At 40.9% G+C, this 14,259-nt stretch overlaps 1 protein-coding gene across 2 annotated transcripts in view; it reads right to left on the bottom strand.

Annotated features, from left to right (window-relative positions):
- SLC9A2 (solute carrier family 9 member A2) overlaps nt 1-14,259 on the bottom strand; it is a 90,994-nt gene that overhangs the window by 16,561 nt on the left and 60,174 nt on the right. For both annotated transcript variants that reach the window (XM_063695674.1, XM_004031535.5), the window contains 2 exons: nt 10,332-10,549; nt 9,477-9,679 (listed from right to left, as the gene is read on the bottom strand). In XM_063695674.1, the coding sequence (XP_063551744.1) occupies nt 9,477-9,679; nt 10,332-10,549 (421 nt within the window). The remainder of the gene's footprint in view (nt 1-9,476; nt 9,680-10,331; nt 10,550-14,259) is intronic.

Below are 14,259 nucleotides of genomic sequence, written 5' to 3'. Positions count from 1 at the left end.
AAGAGGGATGACAGGGCTAGCACAGGAAGCAGGTCAAGGAAAGCTTGGAGCAGAGGAGACACTGGTGGGCAGTGGTGGAGATGCTGGAAGCATATCCCAGTGGAGACCACAGCACAGCAAAGCACCGCAGTGAGATGGGGCTTGCAGCCAGTCTGGGCACGTTCATGAGTGAACTCCAGAAATGTGGAGAACTATCAGCTCTTCAGTAAACTAGGAGGAGAAAAATTCCTTAATGTGACAAAGACATATGCCAGAAATCAATAGTGAACATATCACTTAAAAATGAAACATTATAAGCATTTCTATTAGAGCCAGAAATAACACAAGGATGCTCTGTCTCTGTTCAGCTCTCTGCCTCTCTTCAGCACAGTTCTGCATGTCCCAGTCAACTGAGAAGAATAGACAGACGAAGAGCTAGATGTATAAGTACTGGAAATGAAGTGACAAAGTTTTTGTTGCTCCTGGATGATTGAGTTTTTGTCCTAAAAAACCTGAAATAATATCTTTTCATTTAAAAATAACAAGAAAATTTGGTACAGTGACTAACACAAATTCAAAATGCCCAATCCATCGCAGATGTTAATTTTTAAATGAAACAGAATAAACACCTACACAACAGCAATGAAAAAAACATATAAAAAGAGTGTGTGTGTATATATATATATAAAATACTAGTATATACTAGTATTTAATAAGTATATGCTAGTATCTAATAACATGTTATATAATACACTAGTATTATATATAGATACTAAATATGCATAGATATACTATCCATTATCTCTATATATGTATAAAACCCTATCATAAATGCATAAAACCTTTACAAGGAGAACTATACAATTTAACTGAAGAAGATTAAGGACATTTTGAGATATCGGGAAAAACGTAATTCCTAGACAGGATAACAATATTGTAATGACAGTTTTCTCTCAACTAACATGTATCGACAATACAATTCCAGTGACATATTCCTGAAGACTTTTAACATAACTTGAGAGGCTGATTTTAAATCAACCTGGAAAAGTAAATGTAACCAGAAGATTTTAGAAAAAGGAGACTGAAAGGGAACTTACAGACATGAAAATGAACTGTCAGTGAATATACTTAAAGTAATGCAATACTGGCACAAAATAGGGCAGGTAAGGAGGGGGTGAGAGTCAAGATTCCCAAGTTTCTTGCTTGGTGGGCAGATGGCCACTACTTCCTGGCCTGCAGGAAGGATACATGGATAGGAAGGGTAGTTAGGATTTCAGGGACAGAGGGTAGCTATACAGGGGGATATTCCCTGCCATGCATTTGACTTTCATCTCATCTCTTCTCATGTCTTTCAGACTTTAAGAATGTTTTTGATAATGCAAACTGACTGAGACACACACACACACATCCATTTTTTTAAAGGAGGTGATTGGCTTTTTTCCATCAGTCTAGCTCTGGGCATTTTTCAGCTTAACTTTCATTTTAACTTTCTGAAGTGTGAACTGATTTTGACCAAATTTGGTATAAAACACATCTTGTGTTCTATTTGTATTTCAGTCTGCTACTTTGAGATAACATAAAAGGTAATAGCAGTTTTCCAATCGACACATGTTCTGTAATTTCTAACTTATGTAAATGAAACGGGTGTAACATGTGGTTCGCAGAGATGGGAGAATTCACTAAGTTCCAGATTCCATGAAGCCATAATAGCTCAAGAAAAAGTTGACAAAATCAATGTAAATTTTAAAACTCTATAATGTGTTCTAAAGACACAAGCTGCTGTTTCACATGCTCTTTTCCTATCAGTGTTCATTTAGTAAGTAATAGGTGAGTCACGAGTCTTTGTAAATACAGGACGTAAAGATAGGACACAGGGCTTACCCCAGTCCATATGTTGATTCCTTCTACCCTACAGATGATCTAGAAGTGAATGCGCTACCATAAATAAATCACAACTCATCAACTCCAGGAAGCAAGTGTGGCCTACCACCCCATCAACTCAAGTTTTTGAAAGCATAATATATTTATGTTTATAATCATAAAGCTTATAGCAATATGTTTTTGTATATACAGTCCCTTTTAATAGTCACCCTTTTTATCTTTGAATTGCCTGCAATAGTCATATCATGCTCAATAAGAATTATTTGATGAAAGCTGCCTTACTTCTTCTCCCTCCCTTCTTACTTTCCTTCCTTCTTCAATCCATCTATTTTGCAGGCAGAGTATATGACATCTGTGTATGCCATATTAAGCCCCCAACATTGGATGTTATATTCTAGGAGCCTGGGTGTCTGGTTGGGAGGGAGAAAGAAACAACAAAGACCAAGAAAGCACCTTATTTTAACCACATTAGAAAATTTCTAATTTAGATCACCCAGGGAGTAACCCGATAAGGCTTAGAAAAATCAAAGAACTTGCTACCATCCATACAGAATAAAAAAAATAAAACCCTTAGTTTTTCATCAAACTACCAATAGAAATATTTGCAAATACAAGTTAAATTTTCACCAGTTCATTCACTTTGGCATACATACTAAACACCACCTCTGAGGGTCAGGCCTGCCTGGGAGAATCATGTAACAGCAGGGGCAGGGAGAGGAACAGGGAGAATGATTGGTTTTGCATCTTGTTCCATCTCTGCTTTCCTCCCACCCGGCATCCCCCAGCTCCCATTTATATCAGAGGGGAAAACAAACAAACAAAAATAATACAACTGCGATGTGAGTGTCATGAGCATTCTTTTCATCTTTTTTTTTTTTTGAAGAAAATGAGTTCTTGTTTTGTGTTGTTTTTTGGAATTAATATTTGCAAAATAAAAAGGATGTGGGAGAGAGAAACTGCCTTATATTTCCTTGCTGATTTAGCAGGTAATTTCCAGAAAAACTGACAGAAACGATTTTCATGTATTAAAAAATATCACTATCGCTGCTATGCTGTCTTATGGAAGGTCTTTCTCACATCACACACTTGGTCACAGAGATCATAAATGCAGTTGTGCAAACAGTGTTTATCTTAGAATGGGATAGGTGGAGTGAGAAGCATTAAAGCATTGCAGTAGCTGTTCACAGTCCCCATCTGTGTGTCTCTCTTTTAGCACTTTCCATGCTGCATATTGATTTCCCCTTCTATGTCTGTCCGTCTCTCCCCTATACTCCAGCTTTCTCTTTGCTGATCAGGGTTTCCCCTTCTCCTGTACCATCAGTCTCCAAACGTGATCCCATCTTTGAAAATCAGAAACAAAAGCCATCCTGTGACAGATATCCACCTCTGGCCACCACCTCCTTTCTCTAAGAAACCTAAGAGAGTTGCCCATATCTCCTGCCCCCCATTTCTCTGTTCCCCTCCCCTCTCGAATCCAGCCAATTGGGGTTTTGTTCTCCTCACTGACCCAAAGTGCTCTTGTGCAGAGGCCACTCATCACGGCGTCACTACATCCAAGACTGCACTCTCCACTCACACTTTTTCTGACCTTGCAGCTGTATTTGTCACAGTTGCTAGAGGCCTCTTCTCTCCTTCCTGTGTAACCCCTTCTGATGTTTCCCCTCCCTTAGTGTTCACCCTTTCCAGTCTCCTGGGCTGATTCCTCAACCTTTTCTTGATTTCTAAATATTGCTATGTTTCAGGGTTCAGTTGTCAGATGCCTTCTTTTCTGTATTCTTTCTATGCTTATACCCTCAATAATTCCAGACTTACGTGTGTTAAAAACCATATATTGAGGAATCCCAAATTTACATCTCCCACTCTGGCTTCTCCCCCAAATTCCAGACTCATATATATGCATATATATATACATATATATATATACATACACATATATATACATATATATATATACATACACATATATATACATATATATATACACATACACATATATATATGTATATATATATATATGTATATATATAAAACTGCCTATCCAACATCTCCACTTAGATGTCTAATAGGCAAATATATATGTCCAAAATGGACACATCCAAAACTGAGCACATGATGTCCCATCCTTCAAACCTAATAGTCTCCAGGTAGTCCCCACCAAATTAAATGTCACCTTCATTCCCCTGGCTGCGCAGTCAAAAACACATGGAACTGTCTTTTACTGCTCTTCTTCTCATATCCTAAACTTTTCCCCTACATTGTTCCATCTTAAAAAAGCCTGATCATGTTGCTCGTTTTATTGTAGGATTGTTGTAAAGTATTCTAAATTCTATGGAACCCCACCCAATAATAGCATATGTTAATGAAATATAAAGATGGTGTCCTTTTTAAACAGTACATATATAAAAATATGACCATTTATTTGACAAATGAAGGCACATTTGAGGGTCTTCACAAGGTCTATAAAATAGTGAGCATCATCATTCCAGTTGGAGAGGCTAAATCAGCAAAGATTCATGTAATTGCTGGGAGAGGCTACCCCACCATGGGCCCTAAGCACCCCAACATGTTCTTGCAGGGGATGCCAAGAATGTCAGGCCTTGATGACTTTTTTACCTGGAGCATTTCTTAGGGTTGCAAGCAATGAGCACTCTTGAGAAATGAAGTAAGGTCACCCTTCTGAGAGAGCAATATATCCCCAAACTCAAATATATCCCCCTCCTGCAATACAGCCCATGACATGGGCAGACATCCATCGCGGGTCCCTTGTGTCACCCCCATGGGACAAGGAGGTGTGGAAAACTGACACAAACCAACACAAGGCTGTAGCTACAGCTCTTGTCATGGACAATAAAGTCCTTTGTCTCTGACTCAGGAGTCTTCTGTAGCATTCATGAAATAGTAACAGGCAAACTTGTTAGCTTACGAGTATAATAAAACCCCAGATGCTTCGCAGTTCTGCACCGTGACTTAACCTAAGTTACATCACTAATGTGCAAAAGAGGCTGCTATCTCTTGAATTTTGGTTAACATTTCCACTTGATGGACTTCTAGATAACCACTTAGTACATTTACAGAATTCTTGAGATCTACCCCGTTTTATTATAGGGATTAACTACATAATAATTATTGTATTCTAATCATTTTTCCTTCCAAAGAAAAATATATTGAAAGAACTTACCTTTTTCTTTCTTTCGTTACAAGTTTTCTTTCTTTTTTTGTTTGTTTGTTTTGAGACGGAGTCTTGCTCTGTCGCCAGGCTGGAGTGCAGTGACAAAATCTCGGCTCACTGCAACCTCTGACTCCCTGGTTCAAGCGATTCTCCTGCCTCAGCCTCCCGAGTAGCTGGGATTATAGGCACGTGCCACCATGCCCAGCTAATTTTTGTAGTTTTAGTAGAGACAGGGTTTCACCATGTTGGCCAGAATGGTCTTGATCTCCTGACCTCGTGACCCACCCGCCTTGGCCTCCCAAAGTGCTGGAATTACAGGCGTGAGCCACTGCACATGGCCTCATTATAATTTTTCTTAATGTAGTATATTAAACATGGCAACTCATGAGGCAAAAACCCTGTGTCGGGTGTCATACTCTATACACATATTTCCCCTGAGCTGCCTGGAGCATTGTCTAGATTTTACAGCTAAGTAAACTGAGGCCCACAGAGGTTGCAAAAAGCAGGCTTAGAATATCAACCCACAATAGTCTTACTCTAAAACTGCACTTTATATAACTGTATTTCACCCTCCCCAATTTTGAATATAATTTACATATATGAGAAATAGCTTATATTTGATATAAATAATATTACCAATCATATTGGAAAAAAATGAACTCAAATGTTCAAGGAATCAGAATTGTTTCCTCATTCAATATTCCACGGCCGGGCATGGTGGTGCTCACGCTTGTAATCCCAGCTCTTCGGGAGGCCAAGGTGGGTGCATTACTTGAGGCCAGGAATTCGAGACCAGCCTGGCGAACACGGCGAAACCGCATCTCTACTAAAAATATAAAAATTAGCTGGGCGTGATGGTGAATTTCTGTAATCCCAGCTACTCAGGGAGGCTGAGGCAGGAGAATCGCTGGAACCTAGGAGGCAGAGGTTGCAGTGAACCAAGATCGTGCCACTGCACTCCAGCCTAGGTGACAGAGTGACACTCTGTGTCAAAAAAAAAAAAATTCCCCAAACAGCACCATATTCTGATAACATGATAGTGTGCCTCATAAAGGGACTACATCGCTTGCTAAGAAGCAACACGATTCAAACAATGTGAAAATTCTCATGATAAACTATGATATCAAATAATGCATCATACATCATGTGAAATCCTATTTTTGAAGATAGTTATAACTCAGTAGTACCAGGTTGGAAGAGCTTATCATATAAAATATTGAAATAAGGGGAGAAAAACATATTTAAAGTTTAGTAATTGGTCCATCAACATAAAAGTCATCGTTTGAAAAAGAATACATAATTCTTACTTGAAAGGCAATATTTTATGCATGGATTTATAATTAGTTATTCCTGCTATATTTATATCTCATCAAGTATTTCCCTCCAGGCTTCCTTCACTGAATTCCTTAATTATTGATGTATTCTGGAAAAGATATCTTTTCTGAAGGGAGTGTGTGTATTTGTGTGTGTGTGTGCATGCACGCTTGTGCACGTGTGTGTGTTCAGAGTATCTTAAGAACCAGTGGTAGGTAAGAGAATAGGAGGAAGAGGAAGTGGTCAGAGTCATGGAACCAAGCAATATGCACGCAGTCTCCGATCTGTGCACACAGAGGGGTAGGCAGAGAAAAGGAAAAAGAAGATATCAACACAAGTGGAACCGCAGCAATTTCTCTTCTCTGTGGATATCCAAGTGAACTTGGCCAGACTCTCGTTTAACCTAATAAGAGGAAAGACTGACATCTCTACACCTGCGGGCTCTAAACAATGATCCCCAGATGTCTCCCTTAGTGGAGGATTAGCTTGATGTGTTCACAATACCAAATTTGGCTAATACATCTCAACTGTGCTGTTTGTTGCTTCAGGCTTTCTCCTTTTCTATCATGGCCTTTAACCACCTTCATCTCTCTCCTCCCATCTATCCTCCTCCTGTCCTCTTTATACTCAGGGAAAGCCATGCTCCTACATCACTGAGAACAGGTGATCCACCTCACATGAACTTCCCGACTTCCAGCCTCCCCTGTCCTCACAAGCTCTCTGACATTCCACACAACACAAGAGTTAGCAGTCATCCTTCGACTGATCCTCTGCCCTGCTTTGGCTCACTTCTCACATAAAGTCTCATTGAAGAGTCTTCCAAAATAAAGAGGGCTGCATCTGCTTTTTCTCAGCTCTGCCACTACTTCCCAAGGGCAAGTCATCACCATTTCTGGCCCATATTACTGCGCAAAAGCAGAAAGGTGTTGATAATAAAGACAGTAACAGAAGGTGGTCATCTTAACTCAGGAAAGGGTCTTCTTCAGGATTCCAGAGAACTCAGTGTCCTCAGTGTTGGAAGGCATGAATGAATGAAGGATGAACTGTCTTTTGAAGAAATGACTAGAAGGAAGGAGGAAAATCGTGATGCATTACAATACTGAGCACTCACTACACACCAGGCTCTCTCCCAGACACCTTATTCAGGGTCAAAAGCAAATAGGTTTTGACTCTGCTTTACATTTTAGTATCTGTGCAAATTTGGTAAACTTACTTAGCCTCAGTTTCAGTGCCCCACTTTCCTCTTCCACAAAATAGGGATAATAAACCATGATTCCTAGAGTTATGTGCCATGGAATTGTTATGAGGGTTAAATGAATTAACATGTAAGATGCTTAGATTTGCATCAGGTACCTAGAAAGCATTCTGTGACTTTTAAATAAATATGAATAAATTTTTAAAACACACGCACATCTCCTGATCTTCCTCCTTTTTTACCGATCGCTCATTCTTAGTTCTTCTTGGCTGCTCCCTTCTTCCCACGATGTCTTAAGGTGGGGCTGCCCCAAGGCTCAATCCTTACTCCTCTATTGCAGCCTCTTCAATGTATATTTTCACTCCCTTCACAATCATATCCAGCTCATGGCTTCTAATACCAATTCTCTGCTAGTGGCCAGAGAGCCTCTTTCCTGAGCTCCAGACTCATAATATCTGCCTCATCCGTATCTCCACTGTAGGTCTAATGGACACCCCTAACGCAGCATGCCCATCATTGAACTGACAGTCTCCCCACCCCCACCTCTGCCATGCACAGACTTCCCCTTCTCACTTGAGGGCAAGTCCATCCTTCTAGCTGCTCAGGCCAAAACCCCTGGAGTCACGAGTGACACCTCTTTCCCTCACAACATGTCTAATCCATCAGGGAATCCCATAGGTTGCTCCATCAGAATGTATTCTAGGATCTTACTACTACTCACCAACTGAACTTCCACCAGCCTGGTCCTCCCTAATGACTGCAGGGCTTCTATGCTGGATTCCCACATCCACCCTTTCCTCGCAACAGTCTATTCTCAACACAGTGGCCAGTATGATCCTTTTACAAAGGAAGTCAGAACATATCAGGGATCTGCATGACACTCTCTAATGGCTTCCATTTCACTTGAAGAAGAGCCAAGCTTCACACACTGGCCTGCATGGCCCTGCATGACGTAGGACTCCAGACCCTGCCTCGCCTCATTCTCCTACACTCCACACCACACTCTGTGCCACTCCAGCCACACTGGCCAAGAGCACACTGCCTTCAGAACACACTTGATCCCTCAGCCCATTTGCCTGGGATGTTCTTGGGCTTAGCTAATTCCTCCACCTCCTGCATGTCTTTGCTCAAATCTCATTTTTCTCGCTGTTCCCTTTCATGACCATTTGATGTTGGAATTGTAACGTTTCCCCCACGACTTTACCCTTACCATGCTTGACTCCTTACTCTATCCTTATTGCATAACATTTTCCACCTTCTAACATGCTCTATGATTTACCTGTGTTTCTTGTTTAGTGCTACCAACCCCTCTGAAATGTAAGCTCTGCAGCAGGGACAGGGATCTTTTTATGTTCTGGCTCCTAGAGCACTGCCTGGCACTTAGCAGGAGTCCAGTAAATATTTGATAAATGAATATCTGCAAAATATAATCTTCTAAGAGTTGGCATCTTAACTTAAAGATATTGATTAACTTGCAAAGTAGGGATCTGGACACAGGTCCACCACATTTTCTGCCTCCCAATATTAAACGTGCATTCATCCATTCCTCATTTAGGGGAGTCACCGCTAGGCAGTCAACTCATGTCAAATAGCTGTTGGAAGGTCATATGCACAACTAGCATTTAACAAGTGCATTCACTAAGTCAGAAAAATAATAAGCATTAGCAAGTGCAGTTCCTAAGTTTCCAGTCATAAGATTAGAGCGCTTAGTTTAGTTTCCTTAAATAATAATTTCTCTGTGTAGGTCAAGTGACCAAATTGGACTCTCTGAGGCCCCTCGACAATCTAGTGACATGAACCCAGACAGGAAATATCATTTTCCCTAGTAATTAACTACCAAAGTTTCAGCACACCTTTGCTACTTTGCATCCTGTAAACAGAATCCAATATTCTGAACGATATTTTTTACCCTCCTGGTAAAGGGATCACTCTACTTACCAGAATGAAGACAGTAAAGAATATGACAACAATGGCAGCTGTAATAAACAATTTTTTCCGAGGAAACACAGCAGCAGGAAGGAGAAACACTAACGCAAAACAGATGGCACCTCGAAGTCCTCCATAGGCAATGATGAACTGGTCCTTAAAGGTCAGGGGAATGGTCCGGAACCTATTAATGACCTGAGTCAGGACAAAAACACCTGCAAAGAAAGAAAACCCAAGAGGAAACAGACTGGGTGAGGCCAAAATATGAAAATACATAGACTCATTTTCTGTGCTTCTGCGACAGGGACAAAGGATTTAAGAATAGGCCCCAAAGTTTTTCCCCTTTTTCTCTGTCTTGCTAGTAATACCAGGTTCTGGGCCTTTGATGTTGTTTCAGGATTGTGGGTGAAAATGTGAAATCAGAGAAGACAAGACAAACTAATCTGACTTATAACAAAGCCATGAAGATACTCAGAGAAGAAAAGAATATATCAGGAAAGGGCGGGAAGAGCAAGAGACAGAGAAGATGAAGAGGGCGATGAGGAAGGAAAGGGGAAGAGGAAGAGGCAGAGGAAGGTGAGAAGGAAGAGGAGGAAAAAGAGAAACAGGAGGATGGAGGATGAGGAAGAAGATAATAGGGAAGAGGAGGAAGGAAATGAGAAAGGAGAAGAAAAGGAGGAAGAGGAGGATATAGGAGAGAAAAAAGTAAAGGAGGAAGAGGAAGAAGAGGAAGACATAGGTAAGAAAGAAGAAGAAATCAAGCAGACATAAAAGAAGCCACAACAGCAGAAAGGGAGTGACAAAAGGAAAGCCCCATTCAATTAGTGAGCGTTACATATGTCCAGTTAGCAAACAAGCACTCATTACCCAGGGCTCGCCACATGAGGCAGAAGGCCAGGGTGAAGCAGACGAAGGCCCAGTTCCACTCGTGGTTCTTGCCCACGGTAGACACACCCATGAAGATGAAGATCAAGGTTTCGCTGACACTGCTCAGCATCTTCATGAAGTACTTGATGGTCGTGTAGGATTTCTGAGATACATTTTCTTCTACGTACTTATTCATAGTCATTGCACAAGCAGTGATTCTGAAAGAGAAGATTCAGCTTCTATTGAAACCTAACAATGATCCTAATCAGAATGCAAGAGATAGCACTTAAGAGCTAAATTATGGCTCTACTCTTCTGCCCAAGACTACAACATCATCGAATGATTTTTATAGGTGAATGTGATTTGCATGTAAACCTTGGAAATCCTACAATCTCCAGAGGTCTTCTTTAGCAACCCTGACTGAACTACCCGGCTCTGCCCAGCATTCTGGTCCCTCAATTCCCTTACCCCAGATTCACGCTTAAAGGTCTACGGACGTCGACACCGTCAGCTCTCCTTTCTGTATCTCAAATAAAACAAGTCCAAAATAAATTTGAAACTCATTATCTTTCTGTAAACTGATTTATTTTCCCACATATGCCCTGTTCCTCTATTATCTAAAAGGATTCTATTGTATAAAATCCTAAACTTGAAAACGGGCTTGCATTAGACTTCTCTCCATGTCACATCTTAGTAGCCCCCTGCCATATAATTGGTCAACAACTGTTTTCGATTCTTCATCCTGAATATCTCTTAGACCCACTCACTTCTTTTTATCCTTAGTTCTGAGTCTCATATCTATGTATCTATTGTATCCACTTCTGGGAAATTCAAAAGGTTTTAACAGGTTCTGAGAATTCCTAAAGCAAAGAAACTCTTTTGCTTATTCTTCCAAGTATTTCCAAAACTTTGGGACCACAGAGTCCTTTATTCCCATTCTCATGATATCTATTGGAATATGGCACCTGTAGAAAAGGAAGGGCTCCCGGGTCAAGTCCACACTCCTGAAGCTCTTCACACACTTCCCTCAGTGGAGAATTCCAGTTTCACATCTGCCCTCTCTCCACCCGGGCACACACCATGTGCCTCTGCTGTATGGAATTGCCCAACCTGAACTTGTTCTTTACTGTCTTCTTGCCTTACTACACACGTGGGTTCCTCTCTGTCTAGGATGCTACCCCTCATCAACTCAGATGCCACCCACAGAGGAGAATTTAGGATGAGCTTGGTGACAGCTCATGGTAGGTCCGGTCTAAGGAGACACGGTTACTATAAAGTATCAAAAGAATTTCATTATGAAGGTCCTGTAGAATGAAACAGGAGGATGGGATTAGAGGGAGCCACCCTGCCTTCCACTAAGTGGTAACCATGCCATAAGCTGAATACTGGTCATGATCTGCAAAGTTTCCAGCATTCTCATAACTCCACCAGTACAGTGACCCTAGCTTAGCTCCCTCTACTCCCATCATGTGGTCCTCCTCACTCAGAGAAGACTTCTGCTGTCTTAAGGAAATCCTCTTACTGTGAGCATCAGAATAGGTAGAAGAATGCAAACCTAAGCATCCTCTAAAACCTAAACAGGTCACCACGAACACGTCTCATTGCAAGTAACATATCTGTTGTTCACATAGAAAGCAAAGGCAGGTATGTTTATTTTTGTGTCCCTTATTGAAACAAAATGAAGGCTTCATCAATCTAAGGACCACACACTGAGCCACCATGTCACTGTCCCCAGAATAAGTGGGTATTTCTTTTAGATTTCTATAAGTGAAGAATGCATAATTTATTGGTTTCCCAAAAGAAGGAATGGCCTTATTAAATGTGCTAATAAAATTCAACAGCTATAAACACATGGCAAAGCCTTTGAATAGTTGAGGACTCATATAAAAACAGTCAATCTTCATAGCACCTTTACTTTGTGCCAGGTATGAATGGATTATGTCAGTTAAACCTTATAACAAGTTTATGAGCAAGTTCTATTATCATTCCTATGCTTATAAATGGGAGAACAAAGGCAGACAGAGGTTCAATTATGTAAGATTCCAGTGCTAATAAATGGTGGTGCCAGGGTATGAATCTGGGCAGTCTGATTTAAAGACAGTACTGGGCCGGGCATGGTGGCTCACACCTGTCATCCCAGCAGTTTGGGAGGCCAAGGCAGGAGGATTGCTTGGGCCCAGGAGTTCAAGTCCAGCTATGCAAAATGAGACCTCATCTCTACAAAAACAAGGCCAGCACTGTGGAAGACTTAATCCTCTCCCTTTCCAAGTTCTCAGTGAGCCCTACGATCTCTGATGGGAAGGAGGTCTTCCCTGCCCACCAAGCTGTGGCTTATCCTTTCTCAAGCACAAGCCTGTTTGTATCCATCTCCTATGGCTGCTGTAAGAAATAACCACAAACTGAGTGGCTTCAAACAATGCAAATTTCCATCTTGCACTTCCAGAGGTCAGAAGTCCAAAATCACATTAGTGGGCTAACATCAAGGTGGTGACAAAGCTTTTTCCTTCTGGAGGCTCTAGGGGAGAATCTGTCCCCTGCCTTCTCTAGTTTCTAGAGGCCCCCCTGCATTCCTTGGCTCATGCCACATCCCTCTGACCTCTGCTTCCCTAATCACATCTTCTCTGAGTCTGACTCTCCTACTCCCTCTCATAAGGGCTCTTATGATTATATCAAGGCCACCCAGATATTCTAATGGAATCTCCCCATCTCAGGATTTTCACCTAATCACACCCACAAAGTCTCTTTGGCCATAGAAGGTAACATATTAGCAGGTTCCAGGGATTAGGATGTGGACATCTTTGGGGACATCTTTGAGGCCATTTTTCAACCCTTCCAGGTTGCATTCTCCTCCCCTAAACTGTATCCTGAACCAATTGCATGGCCCAGATGAGCATGGCCTCTGCTGCTTGCATGCAGTTGGGTGACAGAAGCTAGAAGGAGCTCTGTCACACTGACTTGACGTGAAATCCTGGAACCTCCTCCAGCAGGCAATAGGAACTGGGAGAACAGCCTGGAAAGTGGCATCTGTCTCAGTAAGCCAATATCGGGCATCTCGCCAGCACTCCCCCAGATTTAAATCACTGGTTACCCGCATTTCTGAAAATCTTCATCTTTCATATTTTGGCTTAATTTTTGTTTAACTAGACTTTAAAAAGTAAGATTTCTCCAATTCAAAGTATCAAGGGCAATAGATTAGATTAAGAATCTGAATTATAACATGTTTTTTATATATATAAAAAAGACGTATACAGAAACACACACTAATGAGCCTTTCAAAAATGTTGCTTTTTTAGGTACTTCATGTAGTGGGAAAAAAATGTTGCCAAGTAGAAAATTTGTAATAAAAGTAATTTATAATGGACATATATTTTTAATTCTCTAATCCTATACAAAAGATACTTCAAAAGGGTTTTATTATAAAGCACTTTAACTTATAGACAAATATGGAAAGACATGAACACCAAAGTACCCACTACCCAGCCTTCTCCAGTCACTTGTATTTGTTAAAACAAAATGTCATCTATAGAGTGGAAACATCAGCAATAAAGTTGATTTCTCATATTCACCCCATTCCCTTCTCTCCCTCTTGAGTTGATTTTTTTGAATCATTCAAAAATGTAACTTTAAAAGGCTGATGAATAGTGTTTCTCTAAATGTTCTAAACATTTCCCTCTGAAATTATGTTCATATCATTCACTGGGCAAAAAGTAAACCATACAGGCAAAAAGTAATCTCCAGTTTATTACATGAGCAATTTAACAATTTCTATTTAGAAACAATTAAAATATAGCTTTGGTGGCTGGGCGCAGTGGCTCACGCCTGTAGTCCCAACACTTTGGGAGGCCGAGGTGGGCAGGTCACGAGGTGGGGAGATCAAGACCATCCTGGCTAACATGGTGAAACCCCGTCTACTAAAAATAAAAAAATT

The sequence above is a fragment of the Gorilla gorilla genome, chromosome 12, assembly GCF_029281585.2.
Source record: "Gorilla gorilla gorilla isolate KB3781 chromosome 12, NHGRI_mGorGor1-v2.1_pri, whole genome shotgun sequence".
NCBI classification, from domain to species: domain Eukaryota; kingdom Metazoa; phylum Chordata; class Mammalia; order Primates; family Hominidae; genus Gorilla; species Gorilla gorilla.
The sequence above is the reverse complement of the archived record's forward strand: the minus strand, read 5'-3'. Positions and strand labels throughout refer to the sequence as shown.